Source organism: Candida oxycetoniae (assembly GCF_023343755.2).
Source record: "Candida oxycetoniae strain CBS 10844 chromosome Unknown scaffold50, whole genome shotgun sequence".
In the NCBI taxonomy this organism is placed as follows: domain Eukaryota; kingdom Fungi; phylum Ascomycota; class Pichiomycetes; order Serinales; family Debaryomycetaceae; genus Lodderomyces; species Lodderomyces oxycetoniae.
Window position 1 is genome coordinate 37667 of NW_026055431.1, and position 13959 is coordinate 51625.

At 38.2% G+C, this 13959-nt stretch overlaps 4 protein-coding genes across 4 annotated transcripts; 2 read left to right on the forward strand and 2 right to left on the reverse strand. All coding sequences in view use genetic code 12, as the record gives it.

Moving 5' to 3' along the window:
- Window positions 1-498: 498 nt before the first annotated feature.
- KGF56_002512 (hexadecenal dehydrogenase) lies at window positions 499-2178 on the forward strand (the record flags this gene model as incomplete). The annotated part of the gene is made up of 1 exon (XM_049323749.1): window positions 499-2178. The coding sequence occupies one exon, from the start codon at window positions 499-501 to the stop codon at window positions 2176-2178; it is 1680 nt and encodes a 559-aa protein (XP_049180423.1).
- A 932-nt stretch (window positions 2179-3110) lies between these two features.
- Window positions 3111-7154, reverse strand: ESP1 (separase; the record flags this gene model as incomplete). The annotated part of the gene is made up of 1 exon (XM_049323750.1): window positions 3111-7154. The coding sequence occupies one exon, from the start codon at window positions 7152-7154 to the stop codon at window positions 3111-3113; it is 4044 nt and encodes a 1347-aa protein (XP_049180424.1).
- Window positions 7155-8142: 988 nt separating this feature from the next.
- Window positions 8143-9841, reverse strand: KGF56_002514 (LSC1; the record flags this gene model as incomplete). Its single annotated transcript, XM_049323752.1, has 2 exons — window positions 8143-8492; window positions 8881-9841. The coding sequence occupies 2 exons, from the start codon at window positions 9839-9841 to the stop codon at window positions 8143-8145; spliced, it is 1311 nt and encodes a 436-aa protein (XP_049180425.1).
- Window positions 9842-11329: 1488 nt separating this feature from the next.
- Window positions 11330-13852, forward strand: ARP8 (Arp8p; the record flags this gene model as incomplete). The annotated part of the gene is made up of 1 exon (XM_049323753.1): window positions 11330-13852. The coding sequence occupies one exon, from the start codon at window positions 11330-11332 to the stop codon at window positions 13850-13852; it is 2523 nt and encodes an 840-aa protein (XP_049180426.1).
- Window positions 13853-13959: the final 107 nt, after the last annotated feature.

Here is a 13959-nt window from a genome sequence, read left to right on the forward strand (position 1 = left end):
TCAGTGGTACACCACTATCGAGCGAAGGGAGATAGTATTGTGGATAGTGTCCAATAAGTGGTGCTCCGCTATCTCGCTTCGCTCGATAGTGTCCAATAAGTGGTGCACCACTATCTCGCTTCGCTCGATAGTGTCGATAGTGTCGTCGAAATTCCTCGCTTGAAACAAAAAAAGCACAGGCAAAAATTCAGCCAAATGAAGCCATTATATAATTGGGGTTCAATTTTTTATCCTTAAAGATTGAGTTTTCCGTTGTTACAAGTTGACTTGTTGGGCGGCAAAGAAAAATAAGGGCTATTAAGGAGGCGACACACACGACAAGCAACAAGTGACAATATAAACTTTTACCAATTTCCCCAAGTCTCATTTTTTTCTCCCCCCCCTTCGCCCCAAGTTCCCTTATCTCTTCTTTTACTTTTACTTGATCTTTTACTTTTGTCATTTATTGTCCTTTATTGTCATTTACCCTTTTTTTCCGTTTAAAAGAGAATTAAAAGTATGTCTAGTTCAGGTAAGACCACGGCTTTGCCATCTACTGCTGCCACCGCCACCACTACTACTACTATTGAGGAATCATATGCCGAGATTGAAAACCCAAATGCTTGGTATACGCCTTTAAAGGCAATTGCTCCAGGTGTGCAACATTTGAGAGGTGTGTTTTTCAAAGAGCTGAAAACCCACGATATTCAATTTAGATTAAATCAGTTGAGAAATTTGTATTTCGCAGTTAATGACAATATTGACGCTATTTGTGAAGCTTTGAATAAGGATTTCAACAGGATTTCCAGCGAAACTAGAAATTTGGAAATCTTGACTGGATTAAACGAATTGGTTCACACCATTGAGAACTTGCATGAGTGGACAAAACCGGAAAAAGTCTCTGACTTGCCAATAACTTTGAAAACCAACCCCATTTATATTGAACGAATCCCTTTGGGTGTTGTTTTAATTATTTCCCCGTTTAATTACCCATTCTTTTTATCTTTCTCAGCCGTGGTTGGTGCTATTGCCGGGGGAAATGCCGTTGTCCTAAAGCAATCTGAATTAACTCCAAATTTCAGTAGACTATTTTCGGAAATTTTGACAAGGGCTTTAGATGGTGATTGCTTTTTGGCAGTTAATGGTGGTGTTCCTGAAACAACTGAATTGTTGAATCAGAAATTCGACAAGATTATGTATACAGGTAATGGTATGGTTGGTAGGATTGTTGCTAAAAAGGCTGCAGAAACTTTGACTCCAGTTATATTGGAATTGGGTGGCAAATCTCCAGCTTTTATCTTGGATGACGTTCAAGATAAGGATATCGAAATAATCGCAAGAAGAATTGCTTGGGGCAGATTTACAAATGCTGGTCAAACATGTGTTGCTGTTGATTACGTATTGGTGCCAACAAAGTTGCATGCCAAATTCATTACTGCTTTAAAGAAAGTTTTGAATGAAGAGTTTTACCCTGGCTTGACTAAAGATGATCCTAATTTTACTCACATCATCCACGAACGCGCTTTCAACAACTTGTCAAAGATGATTGCTAGCTCTGATGGTGATATCATTGTTGGAGGTGAAACCGAAACCGATGCTGCTTCTAGATTCATTCCGCCTACTGTTATCGACAATGTTAAATGGTCAGATTCAACAATGCAACAAGAAATTTTTGGTCCAATCTTGCCAATAATCAAGTATGATTCATTGTCTGATGCAATTTCTGAGGTTGTTACACAACACGATACTCCATTAGCGCAGTACGTTTTTACAAGTGGTTCGGCTTCACCAAGATACAATAAACAGTTGAAACAAGTTCTTACAAATGTTAGATCGGGAGGTGTTATTGTCAATGATGTATTGATGCACGTTGCGTTGATCAATGCACCATTTGGTGGTATTGGAGAATCGGGGTACGGATCATACCATGGAATATTCTCTTTCCGTCATTTTACTCATGAGAGAACAACAATGGAACAGAAATTATGGAACGATTTTATGGTCAAGGCAAGATACCCTCCTCATTGTGAAGGCAAAGATAGATTAATCAAGACTTCCCAAGAAAGTTATGGTGGAAAGGTATGGTTTGATCGTTATGGAAACGTTCCAATTAATGGACCAGGTATATTCTTCAGTACTTGGAACACGGCTGCTGGTTTATGCAATTTGATTTATGAATTTGCAACTAAAAAGTTTTAAACAGGTTACGACTAACTGCTGCTTGTGGAAAAACGATTAGGATTCGCTACTTTTGTTTGTGACATTTTCTAATACTCGGGCAGTGTTGTTTATTTTCTTTCTTTCTTTCTTTCTTTTGTTTTATGTATAGCGTTAAGAGGTAATGAGTTGTTTTTATTGACCTTGACGTAGGGAAGATTAAGAGGGATTTATATATTGAATATGGCAAAAACTTAAATAAAGATGAGAGTTTCGCAACTTGTCTAATTTATTGACAAAATGATGTAAATGCATCTATTTGGCACTTTATTTTCAGTCGCATATGGTCGTAATTCCTATCGGGAACCCCGATAGGATTGAAAGAAAAATCTCTTTTCTTTTCTAACCAGTGGTCTACATATGTTTCTATGTTTCAGAATGTCATTTGGAAAAGGGGAAAAAAAAAACAGAAGGAAAAAAAATATAACGACAACTGCAGGACTCGAACCTACGCGGGCAGAGCCCAAAAGATAACTTTGAACAGTAAAACAATTCAAGTCTTTCTCCTTAACCACTCGGACAAGTTGCCATATTTTCAAGGTATTTTTGCTTGCAAGTTGTAGCAGTGTCTTTGATGGAGTATAAGATGGAGTACCATATTTTACTACTGCTTCATCAGTCACACGGCTATGGAAAGCAGCATATATCATGAGGCTGTAATCACATTTACCATGTTCCAATTTTGGCCACTGCAGAGGCCAAGATAATCATTAAGATTTTGATCGCATAGATTCATACTTATTTTCATTGATATTAGTGCCAATTATTTTCTTAAAAAAGTTGAAAGTTTTTGATCAATAGTGCTCACGTTAAACCAGAAAAGGGCAAAGGTAACTACTACTAAAACCCTTTTTTGTCAATAGTTTCGCTTAATTTATATATATATATATATATATATATAAAAGGAATATTGTCTATATCGATACACTCAAGGGCAACCCATATACAATTGGAGCAGCCCCATTCAAATACTTTAAATTACAAGCAGACCTACCTTTGTTTACAGCTTCAGTGATAACGGCTCTTTCATGCTCCTTACGTACCAATCCCCAATGATTGAACATTGTTATTGTAAATGCATCAATGTCCTTATCGGTTACATCCCAAAGATTAGCAAGAATTAAAGGTGATCCACAATTTAACCAACTAAGAATACTCCCCAGAGGCTCAAATCTCCCATTATCTTGAATCTCACCCGAGGAACAACCAATCAAGAATGTCGAGGGTAACAGTTTTTCCATCGACAGCTTCAACAACGATGTCATTTTGAAATATTGGTCACCTCCTCCATGCCCAATGTATAAATATAAGCTTGAATTCAAAATGTCCTTGATTATCCGACTTTCGTCAGGCTTCGTAGCTACCAAACCTGTCCACAGTTGATGACAGTCCACAAACGGTTTGAAACGAGCCTCGCTGCTTCTTAAGTCACCACCAGGATTGATAAGGTAGTAAGTATTCAGCTTATCCACCTCATGTTTGTTGCTTGCTAAACACTCCAACAACATTGATACCGACGGCATTCGTGTAACCGACCGTCCACGTAAAACATCCATCGATTCCCATGGAAAAAACGAGCAGCGTGAGCTAGGAATAAGGACAATATGACTTTGGTCTTTGGCTTTAAGGAAAGAGTATTTTCCAATTAGCAGCTTGATTGAAGTGTGAAGCTTTTCAAAATTAATATTTAACACTGATACGTTAGTGTGAAAAGTAATAAGGTGGATTATATATGTTAGCAAATCGTCAACACAGGCTCGGTCATATTCTTGCAACGAGTAAAAACACTCAAAAATATAGTTCGCTAAAGTAATACCCTTATTGATTGTCTTTGAAATCAACGTTCCAAGAATCTTGACTAGTTCCTCTTTGAATTTCATAAATAAACCTTGATCACAAGCTGTGAAAATTCCCTTAAATCCTCCAAACCAAAACTGCTCTACATGGTCACAAAGTTCCTTCAACTCAAAATCAAGAGTAAATCTCAACTTCCACCATCTTTTCCTATCTTCAACAGTTCGAACCAGTGCAGTGGTGGAGGCTTGAGTCGATTTCCGATTCTCTTCAAATATACGACGGTATTCAGACTTCATGGTTGCAAAGTTCATAACAGCAACACCTTCTCGCTCTTTAAAACGCGATGACGAAAGTCTGAGAAATACAAGATTGCGGTCTTTCTCATATTTGGATAATAATAAATCACCCGTTTGTTCGCAAATATCCAAGGTAATAACGTGCCAATCTCTAGGTATGCGCGTATTTAAATTGTCCTTAAATTTGTTATACTGATCTTCAAAGTTTGATATCGCAGGTTTCGGTGGCGAGGGAATGAAATCAGCCTTTGGCATGGATAGCATACTTTTACAATTTGTAAAAGGTACCGATTTGATGTGATCCTGTATAAAATACAAGCGATAAAGCAACTCCTTCCCTCTGTAAGCACTTATTAACGAAATTAAATGCACACAACGTGAAAAGTTGTAAAACAATTCCTTTTCCTGTAGTATCGGTAAACGCTTTTGCAGAAGTTTTTTCAACAAATTGTCTTTACAGCAAACAAGTGTGTTGAATATTTGAGGAGAAACAGATTTGATGTTTCCACCTGTAACCTCAGTTATTGCAGGAAAAATCTGAACTGAGCCTGGAACTGTTTCAAAAACCAGAGTTTCACTTAAGCTCTCAATGCTACTTTCTAGCATGGCTTTTGATTGATCCGAAGCTGTATACCCTTGAGCAAAGTCTGTGTTTAAGTACATGTATTCTCTATTGTCAAATGTGAGATTGTTTCTTAGGGTAGCAGTAGCAGTAGCAGTAGTAGTAATTGTATCGTTTAATATATTCGCAACTCTCTGATAGTACTGAACAGTCTTGTTATCACTGACTTTTTCGTCCCTATATTCAGCAAATTTCAGGAATTTCTCAATGTTTGCCAATTTGCCATAAATCCCAATTTTGAGCTTGTTGACACAATTCACAATCGGAATGTTAAATTCATCGTTCAATTTGACCCATTCGTTTAAATAAGTTGGAATGTTTTTCGACAAACCTAAATTAATAAGATTTTCAGTTGCAGCATTATAAACTTCAAAAAGGAGATGTACACATTCCCATTTCAAGTCGTTATCATCATCATCATCATCATCATCATCATAATCATAATCATCAACACTCCTCTTCTCGTTTACACACTTTACCTTGATGGAGCAAAGTATCTGCAAACTGGTTTTAATGTTTGAATACGCACTCACAGCATCATCTGTTATCCTTGCTGCTATAAACTGTAATTTTCCCAATATCAAAAAATTTGCCAATTTATCTTTTAATGGTAAGGATTTCGATTGTGACATATCAAATTCAGGCCTCAGATTAATAAGATGCAATAATTCAGCAAACTTTTCAGTTGCCGCTTTTGAAGCACCCTTTTCTACAAAAATCAATATCCGTTCAATTTTGTACCTGATCACATCTCTTAGGCAGACATTTTTAGCCCGTTTCATCACCGATTGAAGACCTTCCAACGTATCACTCCATTGGGACCATAACAAGAGCTTGGCACATGCATGGCACATTTCAAACCCCATGAATATCCTAGTTTGATCACTGCACTCTTTGGTTTTCAATATATCACACAATCGAACCGTATAATCTGATAGTCCGTTTTTGCGGAAAAAACGAAATATTTGCATTAGGAGCTGGTGCTCGTACTCTGACGCAGACAATGGCTCCCATTTTTCCAAAGATTGACAAATATTGTCAAACACATTAATATCACACGTAGACTCTTTTAATAATTTGCCACAAGCTTCTACAAATGGGGTTGAAGATGGTAATGTGTCAAATAGTTGAATATCATTATGTAGACCTTTGCCAAACCTTTGATAAACATGCTGTACTTTCTGCTCGAGTTTCGAATCGGTGAAGCTAACCAGTCGCATAATGGAATTACAGATTACAGACGCTAATGCTTTATCCTTCTTTTCAAAGTGAGAAAGTATTTCATGTAGCAAGAGCGTTTTGAATTCTTCATCAACACTATTCAAACATACCAGGAAACGAGGGTTCATCAAAATTATTTTGCAAATTTGAGTAACTCCTAGCTTATATGTGCAGTTTGTTGCACAACATTGTAGGAACAAGGTAAAAATTTTTTCATTGATTTCATTCAACATTCTCATTTTGGAAAGAAGGGCATTAAAATTTAACGGCGATGGGTCCTGATTGAAAATACGTGCTTCATATTCAATAGCCGACTCTAGTACACATATATCATGCATTTTCTTACCAAGACTTAGTAACAAGTTTGAAATATTTCTCATTCTTTTTGGTTGTCGAAAAGTTACAAATATGTGAAATATTCTGTGAAGATTTGGCACCGAGCTTGGTCCTAGTGTATTTTTGAAATAGATTGTTAACAGATCTAGTAGTTTTATTTGGAAGCGAGACAACGGCGTCTTGGTATCCAATTTCTCTAGCATAAAAAGTATTTGAGAAGCAGAGCCCTCATTTAATGCAAAACTTTGTAATCGATCTATAAATGCCGCGTCGTTGAGGACGTACGGATCCTTCTCGACAATAGCGATACAATTTGCAAGCGACATTGGCGTTGAAATTGAGTCCTTTGCCTTTGCAACAGATTGGTCCAATTTATTGCCTTGCAGCATTAATTTCTCGCGTAGTATTGAAATTCCAGGTAAGAACTGAGAATCCTGAATGAATTCTTCCATCCCTGTTTGAACTGTAAGCAGTCCAAGTTTGGAGTATTCCTCGGTGAATTCAATAAGTTTAAGCTGTAGACAAGTACCAATGAAATCTAGATCTTTGCCGCTTAACATGCCTGATAACTTCACAAATGCTGCAATCAATTTTTTGCAGTTTTTTTTATATTTTAATTGATTGGCAGGAACTTTTGCCATCCATTGGCGCATATTGCTCGTGGTTAAAAACACCCTGGGGAGCATTGCAAATATACTCAATTGTTCAGCGGTAAGGTCTCTTTTTTTCGTTTTCGATAGGCTCTGGGCGGTCCATTGTAGGATAAAAAAATGAAGAGTAACAACTAGGTGCGATACATCCTCTTTGCAGTCAACGCAGGGTACTCCTTTCACCAAGACAAACAAGTCAATTTCTTCCTCCTCAATTGAGAGTTCAAGTAACCTCGTTATTTGCAAAAAGGACACCTGTAATTGCTCATATACCGCGTCCAACTGTTTAGACTCGAAAAGCCGTACAATGTACAATTGGTGTTTCTTGAGCACGCTTAGCCAAGAACTTGGATTTTTTGAATAAATACAACACAAGAATTGAAACTTAATGTGAATTGATTGCACATTCTGCGAGTTTACCTCGATGAGCTGCTCATTGAGTGAACTAATACTCGATGTTTCTAACAATTTCAAGTTATACCTCGGTAGATTTAAGCCTTTTGCTGGGGATAACGGAGCCGTTTGCTGGGACCGTATATAAGACAATAAACATTCGTCCAACAGGTCCATTTCTTAAGCTGGCTGGACTCTCGCAGGAAATAGAAATGCAACACACACCACCCCCCTATCTTGTCTAAAACGGATTAAACAGATGAAGAATTACAAGAAAAGTTTACGAGCATCAAATTCAAAAACAAAGCAAAAATAATGAAAGCGCGCTACCATACGCAAATAAGAAAGAAAGGATGGGCCCGGGAACAGGTGAATGGTGAATGGTGAATGGGATGGAGTAAGAGATGGGCTTAGTGGGGCTGGTTAGTTTCCCCGACAAGACACAAGACACAAGACACAAGACACAAGACACTTTATTGTTGCAATTTTTTTCCACACTATATACAATTGAAAGGAGGGAAGATATACAATTGAAAGGAGGAAAAGTATACAATTGAAACGAGGAAAAGATATACAATTGAAACGAGGAAAAGATATACAATTGAAAGGAGGGAAAAGATGCCTCTGCTTTTCAAAATAGTCTTTCTCCTCTGTTTTCCGCAGCCAATTCCTCCTTGTTCAACCTTTCTCTTTCTTCCAATCTCTCCAAAGCCTTCCTCTTTGCAACAACCGTCTTAGCCTTTCTTTCACCGCCGTTTACCTTCTTGCCCAATTTGTGCTCTCTCAACGCTTCCAAGTCGTTGACAAATTTATATCTCCATCTCAATAAATACCTTCTGGTTCGTGTATCTATCCCTGCTTCTTTCATCTTCTTGCTTGGAGTTTCTAGAAACTTATTGAGATCTCCTTCAAATACATCTAAATGTTCAATACAATTACGCCCAATCAACTCTAAAAAAGTCTTTAAATCATTAACATTGGCTTTAGTTCGTGTCGATGTGTTGGGCTTGTAATTTTGAAACGATTGTGCAAAGTACCTACATGTCAGCGGAACATACAGGGTTATACTTGGTATACTCTGGTATCTACCTACTTGTAGAGTGCTCCTTATTAGCAGTCTGAACATCACTACACAACCTAACAATCAAAGCTGGCGCCTTATTAGCCCGCCCCATTTTTGATTTTTCACAAATTTTTCAAATCTTCCTTCTGTTTTTTTTTTTTTTTTTTTTCAATGGACGGTCGTGCAAATAACACACACAAGAGAAAGCTCAAAGTATACCAATATTCACTTTTATCTAAATTTCTCTATATCAAAAAAATGTTATAAGGCAAGGGCTTTCCTTGGGTTGACTCTCTTATAACAAACCTTTACTCTTGAATTCAGCTAATAAGGAGTTACCTAATCTTGCGGGCGATTTTTCAACTACAACATTTGCCGATTCTAATGCAGCAATTTTTGACTTGGCGTCACCTTTGCCTCCCGAAACGATGGCACCGGCATGTCCCATTCTTCTACCTGGAGGAGCAGAGACACCAGCAATGAACCCAACAACTGGCTTAGCACCTTCTGGTCTAGTCAAGTTGTGTTGTTTTAAAAATTCGGATGCTTCTTCCTCAGCACTACCACCGATTTCACCAATTAAAATGATACCTTCGGTTTCTGGATCGTTTAAAAATAAGGTTAAAGCATCAATAAAGTTGGTACCTGGGAATGGGTCTCCACCCATACCAATGACCAATGATTGCCCCAAACCAACTTTTGTAGTTTGAGCCACGGCTTCGTAGGTCAATGTACCTGATTTCGAAATAATACCCACTTTACCTCTCTTGTGGATACTCGATGGCATGATACCTATCTTACATTGTTCTGGGGAAATGATACCTGGACAATTGGGACCAACCAATCTCGTCTTGTCTTGTGTCTTCAAAATTTGCGCAATTCTAACCATATCCTTTTGTGGGATACCTTCGGTGATGGCCACGGCCAATGGGATCTCTGCAGCAATAGCTTCTTCGATTGCAGAAGCAGCCAAATGTGGTGGCACAAAAATACCTGTTGCAGTTGCTCCGGCATCTTTCATAGCTTCGGCAACAGTACCATAGACGGGTCTATCCAAATGAGTCGTACCGGCTTTCTTGGGATTGATACCACCAACAACATTGGTTCCATAGGCGATTGCCTGTTCAGCATGGAATGTGGCTTGCTTACCGGTGAAACCCTGGTAGATGACTTTAGTGTCCTTGTTTATTTTCAAATTGGAAATATTCGATGCATAGTTTCTTGCTGGAGATGACAAAGCAAACTTACGAGAAAACTGTTTTAACATTATGAAATCTGTGAATATGTAGTAAGGAGGGGAACGTAATACGACTAAATAAATTGAAGGTTCTACAATGACTTTCTAAAAGAAAAAGTTGACTTTTTCTATTCTTTTTTTTTTTTTTTCAATGAGAAGGAAAAATTAGAAACGTTGACGTAGAATGGGAGAAGCGCTTTAACCAATGCACTAATAAGTAGACTAAAGAGAAGTAACAGAAGTAGCAGAAGTAGCAGAAGTAGCAGAAGTAGCAAAAGTAGCAGAAATAGATCCTTTAAAGCGATAGAAATAGACAAAGAGGTAGAGTCAAGACAAAGAGGTAGAAAGTCGAGACAAAGAGGTAGAAAGTCAAGACAAAGAAATAGAGAGTCAAGACAAAGAGGTAGAGAGTCAAGACAAAGAAATAGAGAGTCAAGACAAATAGGTATATAGTAAATAAATCCAGATTTCGTCAAACATTTGGGGTTTTCATATATATAGTTTTTTGTATATGGAGTTTTATTTGAGTCCCCGGCATATCCTCGGGACCCTTTTTATGGTGGAATCTTTGAAAATTATGTTCCGGGATATTATTTTTCCACGGCGAAGAAAATTGCCGTATTTATTTCCGGTAGCGGTAATATCGAAGCGAATTACTTACCGATTTGTACAGCGGAAAGATACAACTTGGATCTGGAAAAAAGATATTGGTATTTATAAGAAAAGTGGTCTTATCAACGTGGGATTAAAGACAAGAGGTATTTTTGTTTCGTTTTCCATGGGTACTTTAACCTGACACTATCGAGCAGACACTATCGAGCAGAGCGAGATAGTGGAGCAACGCCGATTAGCTACACTCTTTAATCTATCTACACTCTCTCTATTTACTCTCTCTATCTACTCTCTGTATCTACTCTCTGTATCTACTCTCTGTATCTACTCTCTGTATCTACTCTCTCTATTTACTCTCTCTATCTACTCTCTCTATCTACTCTCTGTATCTACTCTCTCTATTTACTCTCTGTATCTACTCTCTGTATCTACTCTCTGTATCTACTCTCTGTATCTACTCTCTCTATTTACTCTCTCTATCTACTCTCTCTATCTACTCTCTGTATCTACTCTCTCTATTTACTCTCTGTATCTACTCTCTGTATCTACTCTCTGTATCTACTCTCTGTAGACTACCTCGCTCTGCTTGGTAGTCTATCTATCTCACGTGGTACCTCATGTGGTGCGTCTACATAGTGTTGTGGTAAAGCATCGATATCGTCTTTTGGTGGTGCATCTAAATGGAGTTGTGGTGGTAAATCTATATAATGTTCTAGTGGTGCATTTGTAGTTTGATGGTGCGCCTGCGATTTGATAGTGCGCCAGGGATCTGATGGTGCGACAGTGATTTGGTGGGCGCCTGCGATTCAACGCTCGCGCTATTTTTTCTTTCGCTGTAAAAGCATTGAAAAAAAAAAAAAAACTCCATTCATTTAAAGAAACAATACGTTAAAGGTACATTAACTAATGCTGGATCCAATAAATCCACCAACATCGCCTTATATGGAGTCTGATGCTCTAACTCCTCTACCGTCGTCTCAAATAGACCCTAATAATGATGGACCAGCAACAACTGAGGAACCTACACCGCAACCAACTCTGGAAGAACCAGAAACTAAGAAACCAAAACTAGCACCCAAACCAACAGCTACAACAGCTAGAGCAGCTTCGTCCTCAGCAGCTGGTACTGCCGGTGGCAGTACTGGTACCGGTACTGGTACTGGTACTGGCTCAGCCCCTAAAAAGCTGAGTGCCGAAGCATTGAGAAGGAGAAGAGAAAATCGACAGCGAGCAGCAGCAGCACTAGCCCAGAACTTGAAAAATTCAGGAGTAGGACGATTTGAACAAGAAAATGGGTTTGGGTTGACGGCCGTGCAGCCTATTCCCTTGATCAATCAGAAAAACTATTATACAGAGTATTTGAAAAAAGACGAACAAGTTGGCTTTATACGTAATTGGAGGCTTGAAAGAGATTTGCAAAATAAGTTGAGAAAGTTGAAGCAAAATGGAGAAATTGATAAGCTTGAGGAAGTGAAGAATTTTAACGATTTTGATTTAAATAATATTGAAAATGAGTTGAAGAAGAAAACAGAGGTTGATGACGAGGATGTGGAGGAGGAGGAAGAAGAAGAAACCGAAGAATTACGGCAGGAAAAGGCCAAGATTGGTGAAGATGTCATTGTTTTGCAGCCAGGGTCAGCATACATACGATTGGGTAGAGCTACAGATGCTGTCCCCATAGTGATACCAAATGTGATAGCAGTGAGAAAAAGAACCAAGACAGAAAAAACGATATTACCTCACAGAGAAGTGGATGAGGATAGGATAGTGCTTAACAATGAGTTTGATGAACAAAGATCAATCGTGTCGAAGGACTTCCGCGCAAGAATGAGATACTATAAAAGGAGAATATTACCAAACTCAAGAGAAACGGTGGCAAACTATAATAGGAAGCAAGAGCCAGAGAAAATACCAGACCACAATGACCCCGATAGGAAGGAATGGATTAAACCAGATTCAAGAAAGTTTTACACAGGAGAAGATGCATTACAGTTAGTCTTGAATGATGAGTGGTGTTTGAGGTATCCAATGATAAATGGAAACTTCAATGAGTATTCAAAAGACTATGAATCTAGACAAGAAATTTTGGGCGATTTGACAAACATCATACAGAGTGCTTTAAAAGGTGTTGACGTGGCAAATATGAAAGTAATGCTTTTGATACCGGATTTGTATGATAAGACTTATGTTGAGGCATGGTGTGAGTTGTTATTAAAGTTTATCGGATTTGGCAAGATTGGGATAATACAGGAGGCAGTGGCCGCCACCTTTGGAGCAGGTGCTTCCACTACATGTATAGTTGATGTTGGAGCACAAACTACAAAAGTGAGTTGTGTAGATGAAGGTATGATCATTAGTGATTCTAGGATATTGTTGAATTATGGAGGCGACAATATAACTGAAACATTTATTAAATTAGCCTTGGAAAACTGGTTTCCATATCGTGATATCAACTTATCAAACTCATATGACTGGAAGCTTGCAATGTCGTTGAAGAAGAATTTTGCTACCTTCCAAGATGCCGATATTGCTATCCAGTTGTATAATTTCTACAAAAGAAATCCCTATCAATTAACTGAAAAATTTGAATTCAAGGTTTTTGATGAGGTGATGTTGGCACCAATGGGGTTGTTTTTCCCAGATTTGTTTCAAGAGCCGCCACTGAGTCCTGCTTTTCATAGTCTGACGAAACCTACAAATATGACGATGAAACATTTGTTCCCCAAATCTTTAGATCAGTATAATAGCAAATCCAACAATCCTAGGAGTAAATCACAAGACAAGCTAAAGACCAATTTGAATTATTGTGATGTTGACGAAATGGGGTTACTTATGAGATTAGTTGACGACAGCGCTGAGGCGAATAACACACCACTTAAGATACCACTAGAGAAAGCGATTGTTGAGTCCATCACCAATGCTAGTTTGAGTGACCCAACCAAAATGAAAAAGTATTATGACAACATTTTGGTTGTTGGTGGAGGTCTTGCAAAAATTGATGGCTACGACCTAATCCTCGCTGATAGAATAAATATATGGAGACCAAAGTATTTGTCTACAACGGCATTTGGGTCCATTATCGAGTACCTCAACTCGGAGATAAAGAACAGCACTTTGAAGAAACAGCAGATGATTGAAGAAGCTAAAGGAGACGAGCAAGAATTAGCACAAGAGGTTTTTGATAAGATTGACGCCGAGTGTGAATTGCAATTAGATCTTGACCATGTGGATGAGCTCAACGAGGAAGGCTCTTTAATACCAATCAACATCTTGCCAACACCTAGAGAATTTGATCCATCAATGTTGACGTGGAAGGGCGGCAGCGTTTATAGCAGATTGAAGGTGGTTAATGAGATGTGGATCACTCAAAAGGATTGGGATTTGTTGGGCAGTAGAAGCTTGTACTATAAGAGTATATTTAATTATTAGTAGAAAAGGGGAAAGGTTTGGCTTATAAGTAAATGTGTTTCAAAAGCTAATAGCTTTTGTACAAGAGAGACTAAACGAGAGTGAAACGAGTCTAGTCAATAGAAAGG